At 40.5% G+C, this 17,500-nt stretch overlaps 1 protein-coding gene across 1 annotated transcript in view; it reads right to left on the reverse strand.

The window, feature by feature from the left end:
• Window positions 1-891: 891 nt before the first annotated feature.
• The window catches only part of LOC138005003 (collagen triple helix repeat-containing protein 1-like), a 36,681-nt gene continuing 20,072 nt past the window's right edge, over window positions 892-17,500 (reverse strand). The window contains exons 4-5 of the mRNA XM_068851300.1: window positions 2,377-2,697; window positions 892-1,358 (exon numbers count right to left, since the gene is read on the reverse strand). Of these exons, the coding sequence (XP_068707401.1) occupies window positions 993-1,358; window positions 2,377-2,697 (687 nt within the window). The 3' untranslated portion in view covers window positions 892-992. The remainder of the gene's footprint in view (window positions 1,359-2,376; window positions 2,698-17,500) is intronic.

Genomic DNA, 17,500 nt, shown 5'->3' on the forward strand with positions numbered 1-17,500 from the left:
AAGGTTCACTGAAGTTAACTGTGAGGCGAGGTTTGCATCAGAGTGGATGTGAGACCATCGAGATCCATGACATGTTATTGCCTTTCGTAGACAACATATGCATCGTAATGCCTTTTTGCAATCAGAAGACTCATATTTAACGGAATCCTGACATTAATCACTTTAGGAGGTATGTCTTTTAATACTATATATCATATGAGATCGAGGCCATTAGTGAAGGACAGTCTAAGATTGTGTCTCAATCCCGAAATTAAATGCCCTGGGTTCGGATAAATACCCGCCTGAGAAAGAAGAGATGTGTGTCAGTCAGTCCAAGATGGCATCAAAAAACTAAAATCGATACCCGAGGGATATCATAGAACGCGCGGGACTGAAAACTGATATGGATGGCATTGGTTCTCCTTCTTCGAACGCAATAATTGTTATTTTATCTATGACCTTTGCGATACTGGTCATGAAAGTTCCAATTCAGAGCTCAGGACTGATTTTTTTTACTACTTAACTATCATTCATAACTGTGGTGATCAAAGACGTGTTAGCGCTTCTTTCCGAAATTTAGGTATATCTTTCATATACTTATTCTTTATGTGAGGGATTCTGAGAGTTGTCGTAAAATGGCGCCACCGCAAAAGAGTCCTCTTAACCGAGCGTATCATGGCCTCTGGGAGCAGTTTCCGTCCAAGATCTCTCCTCTTTTTGGGATTAGCCGACACACGTGAACAGAATTGAACTGCCCGCTTTACAAAGGTAGAGTACGATGTTGTCTTGATCGTGGCCACCACAGCCGCGTCTTAAACACCAACAGACAAAAAAAATGGAATCGCCTTATGCAAACTGAATAGGGGCAAAAAACTACAACAAAAACAAACAAATAAACAGCTCGGTTAGATATTGAGTTCCCTCCTCTTTATTTTCACATTTCACGAGTAAAAGATACTGCCCCGTGGCTAGCTAGTGTGACACCTAAAGAAAGAGAAATCCGCTTTCAGTTCTCATGCCTGTGGAGGAGGTATTTCTTCTATGTAGATGCGGGACACTGAATTCCATCCAGTGTATACATTCGCAACAGCCGGGTAACCAGAACACCGACCGACCCAGAATCCCACGCGCACCATGCCCTTGTGAATTTTTTCGCACACTCCTTCAATGTGGGGAGGGCGGTGTAAATTTTTCACGTTGCTTCCCTTTCCAAGTACCATGTAGAGCGTGCCATCAATAGCTGCTGGCGATGAGCACTCTGCTCCGTTGAAGGTAAAATACCATCGACTGCAGCAATCGTCACAGTTATGTATGCGAAGATTCCCATCCCAGTACACTTGCAGCGCAGTTTGATCAGACATTTTCTTGAAAATGCATTTCTGGTAAAATCAATAAAACATTTAAAAGGCAGGGGTCAAAATTGTAGTGTATAGGGGAATCTTTTTTTTTTCATTTTTTACCTCATTATTTCAAGGCTATCGTTTTCTAATACGTCAGCCAAGAATAAAGTGTTGAATATTGAAAATATTGAATATTGGATATTGAAAATTTGAACTCGGTATACCGGATAATTTCTGAGCAACTATGATGATTTGAGAATTTCGCAATTTCAAAAAGAATGTATGGATCATTAGAGCCTTTAATACCCAAGAATTTGCTTGCCATCATTTTTGGATGGCTTCTAATTGACTCGTTATCAAGGTTAAAAGGCAGAAATTAAAAAGGTTAGCAACGTTAAAAAAAGTTCTTTTACCTTTGGAAGTCATTTGTAAATAGCATGGTGCCTTCAGTCTGTGAGCAAACTCGTATCATTGCAATGCATGAAACAAGAGACATTTTATTCTATGCTTGTTGTAACATGATTTATACCGAGCCTTTTTGGGGGGCAACCTATGCATCATGGAGACCAGATGCAGGGGCTATGTTCACTCGCGCATTTTCATTCCATTGGGTTTTTACTATTTCTATACCTTTCCTCCTACTAGCTTGATAACCCTTTGCCTTTTTTCGGAAAAACGTCAGATAACGGCATCGAAAAGTGCTTTCGGTGTCAGCTTTGAAGTTGCCTTTGCAAGCACGTAGTTGGGACGGCAACGTATCAAAACTCACCTTGAGCAATCCAGTGTCCTTTTCATCATTTATGCTCTTAAAGCCTTAACTATACGGTGCCAACCTCTGCATCATGGAGGCCAGACCCAGGCGCTATGTTTACTTATGCCGCATTTCTATTCCATTGTGGTCCTTAGTATTTCTAAGCCTTTAATTTCCTCCTATCAGCTTGATAGCCCTTTGCATTTTTGCGGAAAACATCACATAACATCAAAAACGTCTTTCGGTGTCGGTTACGGAGGTTGTTTGTAATACAAGCAGTTGTGACAACAGTGTATCAAAACTCACCCTGAGCAATCCAGTGTCCTTATCATCATTTATGCTCTTAAAGGTGCACTGTTTCCAACTACGGTTCAATGAACCTGCAGTACCCTGGAGGCCTTGTGGTCCTTGTGGACCAGGGAGACCTTGTCTTCCTGCATCACCTCTGTCGCCCTTCCCTCCCCGTGGACCTTGTTTTCCTTGAGAACCTTCATCACCTTTGCCTCCTGGGGGCCCCCTAGCTCCGGGTAATCCCGTGGATCCCGCTTGTCCAGGGATTCCAGGAATCCCGGGAATTCCTGGCATGCCGCAACAAGGGCTGCTGGTACAATAGGTTGGTTGAGTCTCCTTGGGAGCAAGGCAAAGTGTAAAAACAAATTACGGATATCATTTATTCACCACTTTTCCTACTTTCAATTAAAGGTATTATATAGCTTCAAAAACAAAGCAGTTTTTTCACTATCTTTACATTTCCGTTATGTTTTAGTTTTCTTACCTAGTGAATCGACTCAAAGCGTTTTCAAAGGGTAAAAACAAAATCATGGATGTCATATATTGACCACTATTCTTACGTTCTACTATTATTCAATGAATCTAACTTCTTTGAGGAGGCACTGCGGCCCAGCTGTTAAGGTGCTTGCCTTGAGATCCGGGTTCAAGACACATTCTGTCCACTGGTTGAATTTGTTCCTGGTAGTCCCTAGTTCAACTTAGCTGCCCTTTTAAATAGGAGGCACTGCGGCCCAGTGAATAGAGACAGTGCTTGCCTTGAGATCCGGCGATGGCGGGTTCAAGACATGTTCTGCCGACCATTTGTTGAATTTGTTCAATTTCTTGCCTGCACTTGTGAACAGCCAACTGGTTTGCCTCCGGCCAGGTGGGATTTTTAACAGTTGTTATTGAATGCTGTTCTGTCGTGATTGTGTTTCATTGGCCCATAGGGACTTTTCAGTGCTGAAAAGTCCCTATGGGGAGTGGTCAATTAAGTGTGTATTTATTTATTCTTTTTTGGGTTCTACGCTCGCAATTGTTTTTTGGTGAGAGACAAACCGAAGAGAATTACTGCCTATTGGTCTTTTAGACAAAACCTTTTCTCTGATTCTTTGTTAAGGAAATGCGGCCTTGGATTAAAAATAATGACTGATGATGATAAACATATAACAAGTATTTCTAGAGGGGAGCAGTGGTGGCGCAGTGGTGAGAGCACTCGACTCCCACCAATGTGGCTGGGGTTCGATTCCCAAACTCGGCGTCACATGTAGGTTGAGTTTTTCTCATTAGTAAACAAAATTTAGTCTAAAGAAACTGTGGTGCTGCGTCGGTGGGAAATTGGAACAGAAATTGATTTTATCAAAGGAGTTGATAAAGGTCTAATAACCAACGTGAAAGATTTGGAAAGCTGACGTTTCGAGCGTTAGCCCTTCGTCGGAGCGAAGGGCTAACGTAAACGCTCGAAACGTCAGCTTTCTTTCAATAGAACACAAAAAAATGGTTAATCCCAATTGAAGTTACGGCGGGAAGCGGATTTGAAGCCAAGACGTGTAATGTTCTCGCATTCATCGCTGTTGTATCGCGCTTGATCGACAAAATTGATTTCAAAGTAGGCCGCTCAGGTAGTAAGCTCCTAGAGCAGACAAAGATCAATCGAGGGATAGTTTGCTCCTGAGAATTCAATCTCTGAACACAGTAATTTGAAGAAGGAAAGTGGTGTGTGTGTTTGCAAGTCTGTTTGAGCCTTTCGCGTGAAAGAAAAAGGAACATGCATGTTGTATGCCCTACACTGTCAGTTTGTTTGTTTGTTATTTATTTATTTATTTATTTATTTATTTATTTATTTATTTTAGCAGGTTAAAGTTTTGGCAGCTATTTAGCTGATGTGGACCTGCTATACCCACCACCCATACACTTACAAAGGACAGCCACAACACCGGGAATTTCATCCCCTACTCTTCTCGAATAGTGTGTGGGTTCTTTAATATATTCTTTGAATATATTGTGAGACGGGGCCTACGGTTTATAGTCCTTATCGAAGAAGATTTGAAAGTCTAACCGTTTGCGGGTGTAATTACAAAGGCAGCACTTTATCCCCAGTTATTTAAAGACCCTGAGTGTTGGTCCTGCCGGAGTCGTGGTCACGAACACTTGCATGGCAGCCCTGTGCTCAACCAACTAAGCCACCGGTGCGTGACAGGCACGTTGCTAACTGACCACCATGAAAACTACACTCAAGCGAATTTTAAACGTGGGCATCCAACGTGACAAGCAATTTGATGATGCCGTTTGCACGCAACTTACTCTGCTTTTCTTACCGTGTCATTGGTGTTCGAATCACTTCCATTCGCCGCAAAACTAAATAAATAAATAAATAAATAAATAAATAAATAAAAGCATTAACAACAATTAAGTCTCCCTATTGAACGACAGTTGAGACAAATAGTTTTCCAGGTTCTAATTCTATCGGTTTCAAAGTCACAATCTAGTTTTTTAAAGTAGTGCTCATATAGCCTAGTTTTAAATAACTTAATAGAAGGTGTCTGCCTAAATGACAGAGGTAAATCATTCCATAAGTAAACAATTCTAATAAAATGCGAATCCCTGAATAATGATGTGCGAAAACGGAGGAAATGACGAAGATTTAAAGAACTGGCAGCACTTCAAGTGCGGCCAGTAGAAAATCTAATAAAGTTACTAAGCGGAAAATTAAGTAAACCATTGACGCCCTTGTAGAGAAAAAGAAGATCGCTGTATTCCAACCAGTAAGAAATAGATAGCAAATTTAAAGATACTAAGCGAGATTTATAACTAGGGGGAGAATTAGGATCCCGGTCACAACCTAAAATATAGCGTGTAGCACGTCTCTGAACACCTTCAAGTAATTTTAAATCTCTAATGCAAGACTGAGGGGCCCAGACCTCACTGGCATAGCCAAGCTGAGATCGAACAAAATGCTAAGTAAAGCAATCTTTTGCGATCAGCCCCTAAACACGCACTGCCGAAGTGCCGCCGCAAAAAGCCAAGCTTTCTGTTGGCATTGGCCACGACACTGGAAATATGAACCCCACGACAGAGTATTAGTGACCGTGACCCCAAGGTCTTTTTGGGTGGCAACAGCACCTAATGGGAAGTCATGGGTATAGGGACTGACCGCAAGGTTGAGGAATGAAGAACTGCGCTTTCTAGATATTCTTAATACTTCACATTTACTAGTATTAAACTTAAGACCCCAAAGGGTAGTCCAGTCGTATAAACAGTTCAAGTCTCTTTGCAAAGCTAGACAATCGTCAGGAGTGCGCACAACGGATGAACATTTTGCATCATCAGCGAAGAGCGCTATGGACGTGGAATTGCTGACAACATCCGGGAGATCGTTCAGGTACAGCAAAAACAAGAAATGGCCCGAGTAGGCTACCCTGAGGCACACCAGATGTGACTGATACCCAAGGAGAGTAAGCACCATCCACCTGAACACGCTGATATCTTGAAGATAAAAAGTTGGTAAACCAAGCGCGAAGGGAGCCCTGGATGCCAAACAAGGACAATTTATGAAGCAGACCAATATGCGGCACCGAATCAAAGGCTTTACTGAAATCTAAGTAAACAACGTCAATCTCTTCGCCAGCATCTAGAGATGCGCCCATATCGTGTAGCAAAGAGAGCAGCTGGGTAACACACGATCTCCCTTAAACAAACCCATGCTGCATGGAGGACAGGTTATGCATAAGTTTGGGTAGCAACTTCTTCAACACACAGCGTTCACACAGTTTGCTGATAATTGATAACAGCGATACTGGGCGGTAGTTGGAGACTAAGGACCTGGAACCCTTCTTAAATACTGGAGAAATGTTCGCTAATTTCCATTCAGAAGGATACATCCCATGACGCAGAGACAAATTAAACAAAGTGCATAGAGAGGTGGACAGATCCTGAGCACACTCTTTCAGAAGTAGAGGATGGAACTCATCAGGTCCTGGCGACTTGCTGGGATTAAGCGATTTCAGGGCCGACAATTCGTCGTCATTAGACAGCTGTAAGCATGATATGACGTCGTCAGTCAAAGGGGTAGATGGAAAATCGCCCAACATATTGTTGGTATTAAATGACGATAAGAAATAATTATTAAAGACGACCGCTTTATCGTTTGGATTTGAATAAGAAATATCGTCGTGCTTAACAGCATCTGGAATATGGGAACGGTTTGTACAACGATGAACATAACTCCGAGTGTTCGGAATTTGTCCCAACGAAGCTAACGAAGCCAACGAAGCTAACGAAGATGTGATTAAATTTCCCGCCAATGAATTGCGTGAGATTTCTAGATCTTTTTACCTCGGTAATCTTCGTAACGTGTGCGCTGGTTAATACGGTATACTAAAACCTAAGTGTGAGGCACTTCGGGATAATTTACCATGGGAAATGGCATTTACCAATGTGTATGAAACCGCACTTTTTATGAAAAATTCAATTCGGTGTAGTGGCGCTGTGCAGTGGAATTTTGTTTCGGATTATTTTTTTGAATGATTTTAGTTAATTCAAGCAATCCTATTCTCGGTTTTCACATGACATCACGGCCGCCATGTTGAAGTCCTTAAACAAAGAAACGGCAGCCATGTTGGAGCCCCGAGCAAATCCCTCGTGAATTGAACTCTATTATTATGCAAACGTTTTCTTTTGTTTTCGTTGAAAATCACGGCTGTTGATCACGTGAGTGAAAACCAACAATAGAAACTTCAGATCCGACCCTTTAATCGTGTAGCTTAGCTTTAACGCAACAGTTTATAAATTTAGTCAGTACCTTAGAAAATGTCAGATTTTGAATTTTAGATTACGAATTTTATCTACATCCCTTATCTGTATATATCCTATGTTTCCAACATAGGTAGTTTTAGTTTTTATTTCCCGGTACTGTACCTTTATTATAGTTAGCACCCCACGAGCATGTGTCTTTAATGTTGATCGTGTATACATAAGGGATCTTGATCTCAAGAGCCCTAAATTATTGAAAGTCGAAGAAAGCGATTTATGGTTGCTGCCGGAATGTGTGCTGAAGAGAATGGCAAGAAAAGGAATAAATGAGGGCCGCCCCGAGCGTGCAGTACCATTACTTTATCTCTTGAAACCAAAAGCACTGTTCTGGGGCATTGCTTCAGTGCCTAAGCCATCGTTGTTGTTTGAACTCGGCATTGTCACAACCCCGAATTTATGACAAATCTTTTGCTTCTTGATCTTGTCTTCCCCACCGGGTTTTCGTTTGACACATATGGTAGACACAAGTTTGAATTAATGCTTGCCTTACAAGGAAGTAGCCAAGGATAGCCGTGGTTGAATGTTTTAAGAGTTCAATTCTGTTCTTCAGACAAATAAGCTCTTCGCAATATCCCCGAATAAGACAATAAAATCATTTTTACATTCGAAACGATGCAATACAAAATGATCAAACAATGTCAAAAAACAGTCAAATCTCAAAAAATTCGTACGATGTTTTAAGGCCTGGCCAAACGCTCGCAACATTTCAATGCAAAATCTTGCAACATTGTTAAGCACAACATGTTGCGTACGTTTGACCACCCTGATGCGATATGTTGCATCAACAGTTGGATGATGTTGGATCAAATTTGAAAACGGTCAAAATTTTCGTGCAACATTTTGGATTTTGCATGATGCTGTACTCGTTTGGCCACGTTCAAGCAACATCGTTGCGCTAGGGTGTGTGCGTTAGGTCCACTTCTTGCTCGCCAGGGGCCTGGGGCACATGAACATTGACATGTTGCTTTGAAAATGATGAAAATGTTGCGTGCGTTTGGCCACCCCGTTCAACACATGTCGCAACATCATGCAACAATATTGCAAGATGTTGCGTTGAAATGTTGGGAGCGTTTGGCCAGGCCTTTATTCACGTTACTCCTTCAAGCCATACGTCATTGTACTAATTCATACCAGTAAATTAGATGACTACTCCTCAGCGCTAGGGTAACCCGATCGGCGTTGTAAAAATGTTTAAAGAGGCAATAAACTAACAATAGGATTTTCTTTCCTTCTTGTATACAGGCCCTAAGATGTTTGCGTTGTAATTCTGGCATTTGAGATTTTCCCCCCACATAGTACGTTGCTGAGTATAGCCAAAAATTGGACAATTATCCCTTAGCAACCGATCGCAAAGAAGGTATAGATGACACAATCAAATCAAATAAAATTAAATGTACTTAAAACAAAAACATTGAAGATGTTATTTGCCTCAAACTTCTACCTCTCGTCTTTGAGTTTAATTTTAAAATATTTATAATAAAGTTTCGATATAACAAACACTCTGAATGGTCGGGGAAAAACCGCGTGATTTATGTCAGTACAGATGCATGGCTGACGCCACTCGTGGGGTTCGGAAAATAAAGTTTTCCGAAATTTTTAGCCGAATGCGTTAGGAAATTAAGAAATCATTTATTATAAAACAAATAAAGAAGCCTCGCCTGTGATCTGTTCTGTTGTAAAGTACTTAGGAAGCGGATAGAGCACTCAACAAGTATAGGGAAAACACGCTACTCTGTCTCTTGTTTCTCTACACTTCTTTCGTGCTCTATTCACTTCCTAAGTGCTTTACAACAGAACAGATGTCAGGGGAGGCTTTTTTGGTTAAATATTAAGTTACTCCTCTAAGTTGAGTAATGGAATTGAATACAGTTCCACCTTTCAAGTTCACTGTTTAATTTCCCGAAGCAAAGCATTTCATAATTACTCGTTCTTTCCAAGGAAAACACCCGATGTTAAATTTTGGCTTCGTCTCTTTTTTTTTTTTTTTTTTTTTTTGCTTTTAGTCACAAAATCGCAACTGAAGCTAGTAAGGCGCATTCGCCAAGTCAACCAAAGCGCAGACGTGGCATGATTGTGCAATGGCTGCATGATTCTTCTTGTATAGCGAACGTGTAAAGTTTAAGCCAAGATGCAAACGTGGCATTGAACGAAAATGACGTAGTTGAAATGAAGCCCGAATGTGGTGTTTAATACGCTCAACCACATACAAATTCACACACCGTTCGACGTAGACCCACACTAAAAGATGCCAAGCGTTTTCGGAACGGGTTGGTCCCCGAACTTTAGAAGAGATCACTTTGCGAGCCAACATTTATGAGTGAACATAGCGAGAATCGTCGCCATTACTCTAACCTAAATAATAAATAATAATCTAGCCAATATCTCTACTGTATTTCTTTTTCTTTGTTAAGGTTTCATTTGATGTTCGACATTAGGAAAGCCGAAGTTTACATAGATATGCGACTAGTTTACCAAGTAAATTCTAAATTAATAGTTGCTCATCCTTTTGTCACTGACAAAAGAATGCAGAGGATCTATGCACCCATACTGAATATATTCAACATGATTGAAGCCGTGTTCAAATCCTACGCAAACTTAAAAATTGAATAATTGTGCCTTGATCATTGAAACGCAAACTGAACTTTTGACTTTTAGGTCCGTACGCAGCTATTACAACGGCTCCCGTCACATCAGCACTTTGAAAAAAGAGTTAAGAAATGACTTCAAAATTTGTAAAATGCTCCTCAAATTAATACATAGTGTTTACTGCATGTGCCTGGTGATAAATAGTCTGATTTAAGTTTGTGACGTGTTTGATCGAGTGGTTTCAAAATTCTGACAGAACAAAGAGAATACTGTAGCGCTTTAAAAACTTGCGCCACATGCAATTTTCAGTTTTGTGAATCGCACACGTAGTCACCCATCTTTATTCACGAAAATGTCATTGTCCTTTGTGCACGAATTTTTTGCTTTTCTTTTTGTGCAGGAAAAGTTACTTTTTTAGCTTTAACATGAAATTCTTCGCGGAAACAACTGCTTCAAAAAAGTTAAAGTTGTCAGTAAGGACCTTTAGATTTATACGTAGCTCAGATGATACAAGAAAAACCCACCCTTGCTGTACGTAGGCTTGTGTTTCAATACACCTGAGAAACCCTCTTCTTCTCTGTGATGAATAAAGTGATCGATTTTGTCTGGTCTTAGCTCTTAATCAGTAAGCATAATTTACACAAAAAGAAAACGAGTAACAGAAAACCATCTCCTATTGGGTGAATTATCTCTGGGTTGTGACTACTTTTGTCCTTGTTGATTTTTGAAACTCTTAGGCCCCGGTTCAAACGTCGCATTTCACATGTGCCGAATAAAACTCGAGAGTTAACTGCATGTGAAATGCGACGTTCGAATAAATCAAATTCGACAGTTTAGAGTTAAATTCGACTTCAGTCGAATCTGCGACTGAAACAGTCGAATATTCGGCTTAAGTGCGACGTTTGATTCAGACGTCGCATTTGACATGTGCCAAATATAATGCATAAATTATAGTAAATTATTACGATTCCTTTAGCAACCATAATCCGTAAATGCCATGCGCAGAAGAGTCTAAACAGCAATTTTAAAAATGGCGGGAGGCAAAGGAATGTGCAGTTCGTGCTCTTCAAAAACAAAATATACTTGTTTGACGTGCAGCAATTATTATTGTATGAGGTGCTCGGTGTTTGAAAATGAAGAGCTGAGGACACTCCTGGGTGGAAAGAGGGAAAATCTGTGGCATATTGTGAGACTTGCTTCAATGAAACGATGAAAAGGCGCGAGTCGAGTGAAGGCCAAGATGACGCTATTGGCATTTTGGATACAGCCTGTCCAAGTGGAGACTGGGAATATTGAAGGCGAACGGAGTTAAATTCGATGTTTGAATCAAATGCCGCATTTAATTGTTGTAAAAGTCACTGCTTACGAGCCAGAAGGCCCATCAGGCCGGCGCTTATCTCCGGTTCCCGTAGCATGAAGCGACTAGGAGTATTTCTACTCCCCCCTGGATGGGATGCAGGGTTATCCTCAGCGTTACGACGGTACCCATTTATACACCTGGGTGGAGAGAGGCACCGTGAGAGTAAAGTGTCTTGCCCAAGACCCCAACACAAAGTCCCCGGCCGGGACTCGAACCCGGACCACTCGATCCGGAGTCGAGCGCACTAACCATGAGGCCACCACGCCTCCCACATTTAATTGTTTTAGTCGACTAAAATAGGAGTTATATTATTCGGCACATGTGAAATGCGACGTTTGAACCGGGCCTTAATTAACTTTTTAAAAGCGATTTGGCATTTACGCATTGTTTACGTGAACGCATGCATGCACTCAAGGTGAAATGAGACAAACGCTGTTATTGGTCACACTGCTGGCAAGAAGAGGTGTCCAGTGCACCTGAATACGCATTGGTTGCGGTCGCATTAGGGAGTTAAAACTAGTGTTACATCAAGTTCTACTGTTCAGTGTTCTCCTAGGGATTCAAAACATCAGAAAGGCTGCGGTCGTATTTGAGAGTTGACACTAGAGTGGTGTTGACACTACACTGTTTCTCTCAAGTGTGATCGCAACCATTGCCTCCTTTTGTCGGTAATGAACTAGTCATCGAAACGTCGATTTTTTGTCCGTAAATCCGTGGTGTCAGTACGTGGTGGCAGGATAGATCTGCAAGGCGTGCATGTCGTTACTGCTGAACAGCTTGAAATCCAGGCTCGGCATTGGATCAAAAGCGCCAAAACACAAAAGGGAAGAAATGAATCACAAATTGAAGGTTTTGATAACCTTTATGGTTTTGGGTTCTCCTGAAGCGTCTTCTTGTTGAAAATCGAAAGTTATATCTTTCCTGCTTGGTAACGTAAACAACAACTTAAAATAAATTGCCTTTTTTGGGGTAAATTACACGGTGTCCGCAACAAGGCAGGTTGGAGTTCCAGTAAAATCATTTGTTAGGATAACCAGGTTATAACTCCAATTTCCTTTTCCTTTCAAAGTTTTCTTCTTGTTGATAGAAAAAAAAATTGACAGCAGGCTACATTTTCGATAAAGGTCTCAAAAATACAAGTGACGAACAAAAATGGCTAGGAAATGATCGAATCATAAATCGAAAGTTTTAACTATCTTTCTGATATTGGGTTCTCCTGAAGCGTTTTCTTGTTAAAAGCCAAAGTTTGGTAATGTATACAACAAGTTAGGAATAGAGTCCAAAAATAATTTGCCTTTCTTGGTAATTCGATCAGTCAAATTAAACATGGAATGTGTGTCCACAAAATTCCAGAAAAATCATGGAACAGGATAACAAGAATATAATTCCAATTCTTTCCCTTTCCTTAAAATAAGGCCATCCTCTTATTCCTTTGTTTTTTGGTAAGCGTCGAATGCGTTTCCTTATACCGTCGTTTTCATCTAAGCGTGGACACATGACGGGAAAACATGTTCTTTGAAGTTTGAGTTTGGCAGCCGTTAAGTAAACAGTTGAAACTTTTGCGAGCGATAGTTCAAAAATATTTGAAGCACACTTTATCAGATAAGGGTCAATTACCGAGAAAAAGTCTTCGATGTCCAGTCTTGCCGTCATTGTAGGAAAACTTGCATGAACATCTCTCAAACTTCGAATGATTGAAGACAAAACTTGTCACGTTTGCAGCCAAAACGTGTCACGTTTGCAGCCACTTAGAGCATGTTTTCCCCTCACGTGTCCACGCTTAGATGAAAGCGACGGTATTAATATTGGGTCGGTCGGTCAGATTGGAAAAAAAAAACCTAAAAAAATTACGAGACAAGTTTCGGAATAGGAGGCCTGGTACCCCAGCATCATTGCTGTGGAACCTGGAAACAACAAATCGATATGGCGGAAAAGTTGGTTGATGTTATTGTAGAATTAAGACGTGGTTTTCTCTATGCTGTTACCATGCTCATTTTTCAGATTCAAAGAATTATTTACAGTGAAAAATGGTTTAACTACGTCGTTACTTTCTTTTTGTTCGAAAATGCCAAAAATTTGGGTCGTTCGGACGATGCCAAAAGGAGATAAAAAAGAGGATGGCCTAAGCTTCACAAAAAATTGAAAATAGTTCATTGTCTGGAAGTGTGTACTAAGACCAAACGACAACCGAAAAATATCAACTACTTTCCGTTTTTTTTTATTTTTTATTTTTTTATGTTTTATTAGAAGTTAACTAAAGTTCAAAACAGCGAATGAAAAGCTTCTTTTTTGAGCGTGTGAGCGGAATAACCTGGCAAAGGCGCGGGGCTCGCGTGGTATAATATTGCGTCAGTCTTCGGCTTTGTACGACTGTGGTCTGAAATTTCGCAGAAAAATATCATAAACGACAGCCCTCCGCCGCAAACCTAATAGGGAACTTAAGCAACGACAACGGTGACGGCAACGAGAACGTCACAAATGTGCGTATTTAGCGGTCAAAAACAATAGCTTTGCACGGCCTGCACGTGCGTGTTTCACTTTTGTCCATTTCTTTGCCGTCGTCAGCAAAACAACAACGTGAAATAGCCAAATTTGAGGTTTTTTGAAGAACGTCAGCGCTTGAGGAAGAATTTTCATTTTCTCCCATATTAAAATGAAACGCCGTTCCGATCAGTGTCGTTCTTGAGGAGATAGCACACACTTGTCATATTAAAAACGTCGTCGCCGTCGCCGTCATCGTTGCTTAAGTTCCTTAATAGTTGAAGGCAGGCGGTGTTGGACACGACTCGCAAAGCATGCTGGGTGAAATTTTCGATTGCTCTCATTTTCGTCTGATCACCGGACGGTAAACATCTCTGTCAGGTGAGAAGATATGGGGGATTTCAGAAAAAAAATGAATTTGAGTGAATGCATGCCAGAAAAGTATATTTCATCATTCTGTTTTGATTTACGCAATGTATGATTTAAAAAAGACCAGGAGCCCATGAGTAGGGCAAGCAATTCCCATACTTAGCCTATGTCACGGAATGGTTCAGACCAATCTATTTTTGGACAACCTTTGCCGCAAAACAGCAAAGGCAGTTCCGGTTCGGTGACGCATTGACGTCAAGTTAGTTTCCTGTGATTGGTCATCGAGATTCTGCGGGAGTCTCATTCGCGGGAAATTCAATCTAAAAATAAATCTGTCTGTGAAAACGCAGATAAAGGATTATATGGGAGGTTCTCGTTCCTACTTCTAGGCTCCTGAAAATACTAATTAAAAAATCTTAATAGCATTGTTGCTAAGGTTATTTTCTTCTTATTTAGGCTTGCAGGGAGAAGGAAATTCAGTATGTGGTTGCCCCATTTAAAGCTGATGCTCGGCTTTACGTGATACCTGAACTTGGAAGGCTTGACTGACTTGCTGGTTTTTGGCTGTAAGCAGGTACATGTATAATTTGCTCTTGGAGCTTAAGGCCATTTTTCTCAATTTAACCATATTCTTTATGGTTTAATAATTGGCAAACTCATAATAATTTCTGAAATTAGTGAAGCTGTCACCCTACACTAAATTTGTTGACCTGGCTATAGCCTGGTTTCCATATGATCTACAACGGTCTGCGACGATCGGAAGCTATCTGCGTCGGTCTTATCGCAGACGCTCGTAATCATCGCAGGTAAATGCTTCCATTTAAATCTGAAGCGATCGCAGGCAAGTGTACCACTACTCCTCTGAGAATCGAGGAGAAAAGGTGCGCACTTACTTCAAGTCTGATTGGATGTATTTCTGGCTCTTTCCTGAATACTATCCGATAGTATAGCGATCTGTTCTCGGGTGTGATCCGAACCCTTCTGTTCCTCAACTTGCTCACTGCGACACAATCACACAATATTAAGTAATCGGTGGATTATTAATTACCCGTAAACATATGCCCTCAACCTTCATGTCCTCTCAGGGAACTATTTTTTGAAGTTGTAGTAAAACCTCCAGTTGCGACCACCTTTCATACGCGACCACTTTTCCAAAATACCAAAAGTTTCCAATTAAAATCACTATATTTGGAACCTCTTGTAAGCGACCACCTCTCATAAGCGACCGCGACCACTTTTAGAGCAAATAGTTTGAAATTTTCTTTTGCTTTTAACGTCCCGTAAGCGACCACTTCACAGGTAATAGAGCGTAAAATTGGATAATAAGGGGCCGTAACATTATTCCATTCCTGGGTAGTACAACAGAGCGGGGAAATTTCTCAATGGGAAGTAACGGATTTTGTTCTTAAAATTGACTTTTTTCAGGAATAAAATATTTAAGTGCACATACACTGTATTAGATCAGTCTTAAAAGAGAGAAGACCTTCAATGCCTTATAATTACAGAAAATTAGAACTAATTTCCCGATTTAATGTTCGCTCAAGAACAGTCAACAGTTTAAACGGAACTACGGTATGGAAATCGAAATACAGTGCTGATTCGTCGCAGTCAACAATCATTCCCTAGTCAGCCCAAGTTTGATTTTTGATTTCAGCCCAGGTATCGATGTCTTGTTGTCTCCGTAAAAACATGTGCTTAGATCGGCATTGGCGCATGGGGTAACTCTGTGCAGTTACCATATGCTGATGAGGCAAAATTTTGACTTAAATTAATATGGTCTAAGCTCTCGTAAGCGACCATCTAGGCTTGACATTTTGGATGGACGTCGCTTACGGGAGGTTCGGCCGTAATACGATCTTCGCTACGTTCATGTTTACGCGACTCATACAACTTATTCCAAAATGGTCGCGATTTTAGTATTCTAATGTTTCCTTGCAAATTGGCCCTTTTTGCCTCGCTTTCAAACGTAAAATTGAAAAGAATATTTAACCTTGAACGAGGCCAAAAGGGCCAATTTACAATCAAACAAAAGAAAAGTAAAATGGTGACCGTTTTGGAATATGGTGCACATCATGCAAGATGTCGGTCTACGTCGTACGCAAAAGTATACATACATGCGTTGCTGTTAACTTTATACGGCACGGGTTTTAGAGCGACTCATACTCACATTGTCTCGTTTGTTTTGGTATGCGCTTCTGTGTGTTCATGTTTATGAAAACGGCTCATCCACAAATTGGACCGCATAAAAATGAGCGACATACATACTGCCACTAAAACATGCAATAGTCGAATCAACACGGGTCGTAAAAGCGGGATTCACGAATCGTACGGATCGTTCGATTGGTGGGGAAAGCTGCTGTGCGACTGTATTATCTAATGAGATGCATTTTTTGGGTCGACAAATCGTATCTTCGGGTCTTAGTGAGTACTGGACATGCATAGGCAAGAGCTGACTAATTGGCGTCCGAAGTCATAAGAAAAATCAAACAAAAGTCAATCTTTCCCGCGCTAACAATAAACGCATTTTGAATTAAAAATCTGGGGGCTTATGAAAACTCTAGAATACCTGGCCACCTATTTGAACACGAATAGCGTCAATAGACTTTAATTCATGATAGCCGCCATGTTGGATTTGCTTTTGTCATGCAAATTTACTACACACTTCTGAGGGGGCAAACAACACAAGTTCGACAGGTTCTAACGAATATCGTAGCCACACAGATGATTTGTTTCACGTTCATTGAACGTTTATCACCTAAGTAGTAAAACAGAATAACTACACAAGTTACTTCGTTGTTTTTTAGCAAAAAATGAGCAGATAACGAAGTAGAAAGTCAAAATGTCGGAGACAATCAAAAGATATAAAATTATTATTAAAGATATTTAATTCTAAATTCTAAAATGTACTTTTAGCAATGTTAATTCAATATTTCGACGAGCCGATTTTCCGCAATTTGCCTTATTCCAACGTTTGCCTCCCAGCATAACACATGGCTATTTTGCATGTCAATTTGAAAACTAACATGGCGGCTATCGTGATGTGCCTCGTTGATGTCATCATTAGGGAAAGTCACTTCATTCTATCCGTAAGTAAAGCTGTTGTTTACTGAATCTCAGCCTGAGTGTTCTAAAATTTTTCTCTCGCTAAATTGACAACAAAAGAGTCTGACTCGCACTGTATCTCAAGATGCGACAAATCCAAAGCTTTAACAGCTGTCAATCGATAACTCTAGCTGCTAGGCGTGATTATTGATGAATAGGAAAATGGGAAATTAAGGAAGCATTCATGAAGCAAACCGTTCATTGAAAGGTGATTTTGATTTTAGTCAATTGCGACATCAAATGCCTAAAAATACCATAAGATTAGTGAACAAAAGGTCCCCTACAAGTACAAGACGCCATTTAACGATTGACCTTTGTTTGTATCCAAAGATTTCATTTCATTTGCATCAGTAATCATTGCATTTTGTAACATTGCAAAAAAAAAAAAGGCACTCATTGCGTACGTGTGGTAGTGTAGTAACACAGCGGTTTATTCCATAACTGTCAACT

The sequence above is a fragment of the Montipora foliosa genome, chromosome 1 (assembly GCF_036669935.1).
Source record: "Montipora foliosa isolate CH-2021 chromosome 1, ASM3666993v2, whole genome shotgun sequence".
Lineage (NCBI taxonomy): Eukaryota > Metazoa > Cnidaria > Anthozoa > Scleractinia > Acroporidae > Montipora > Montipora foliosa.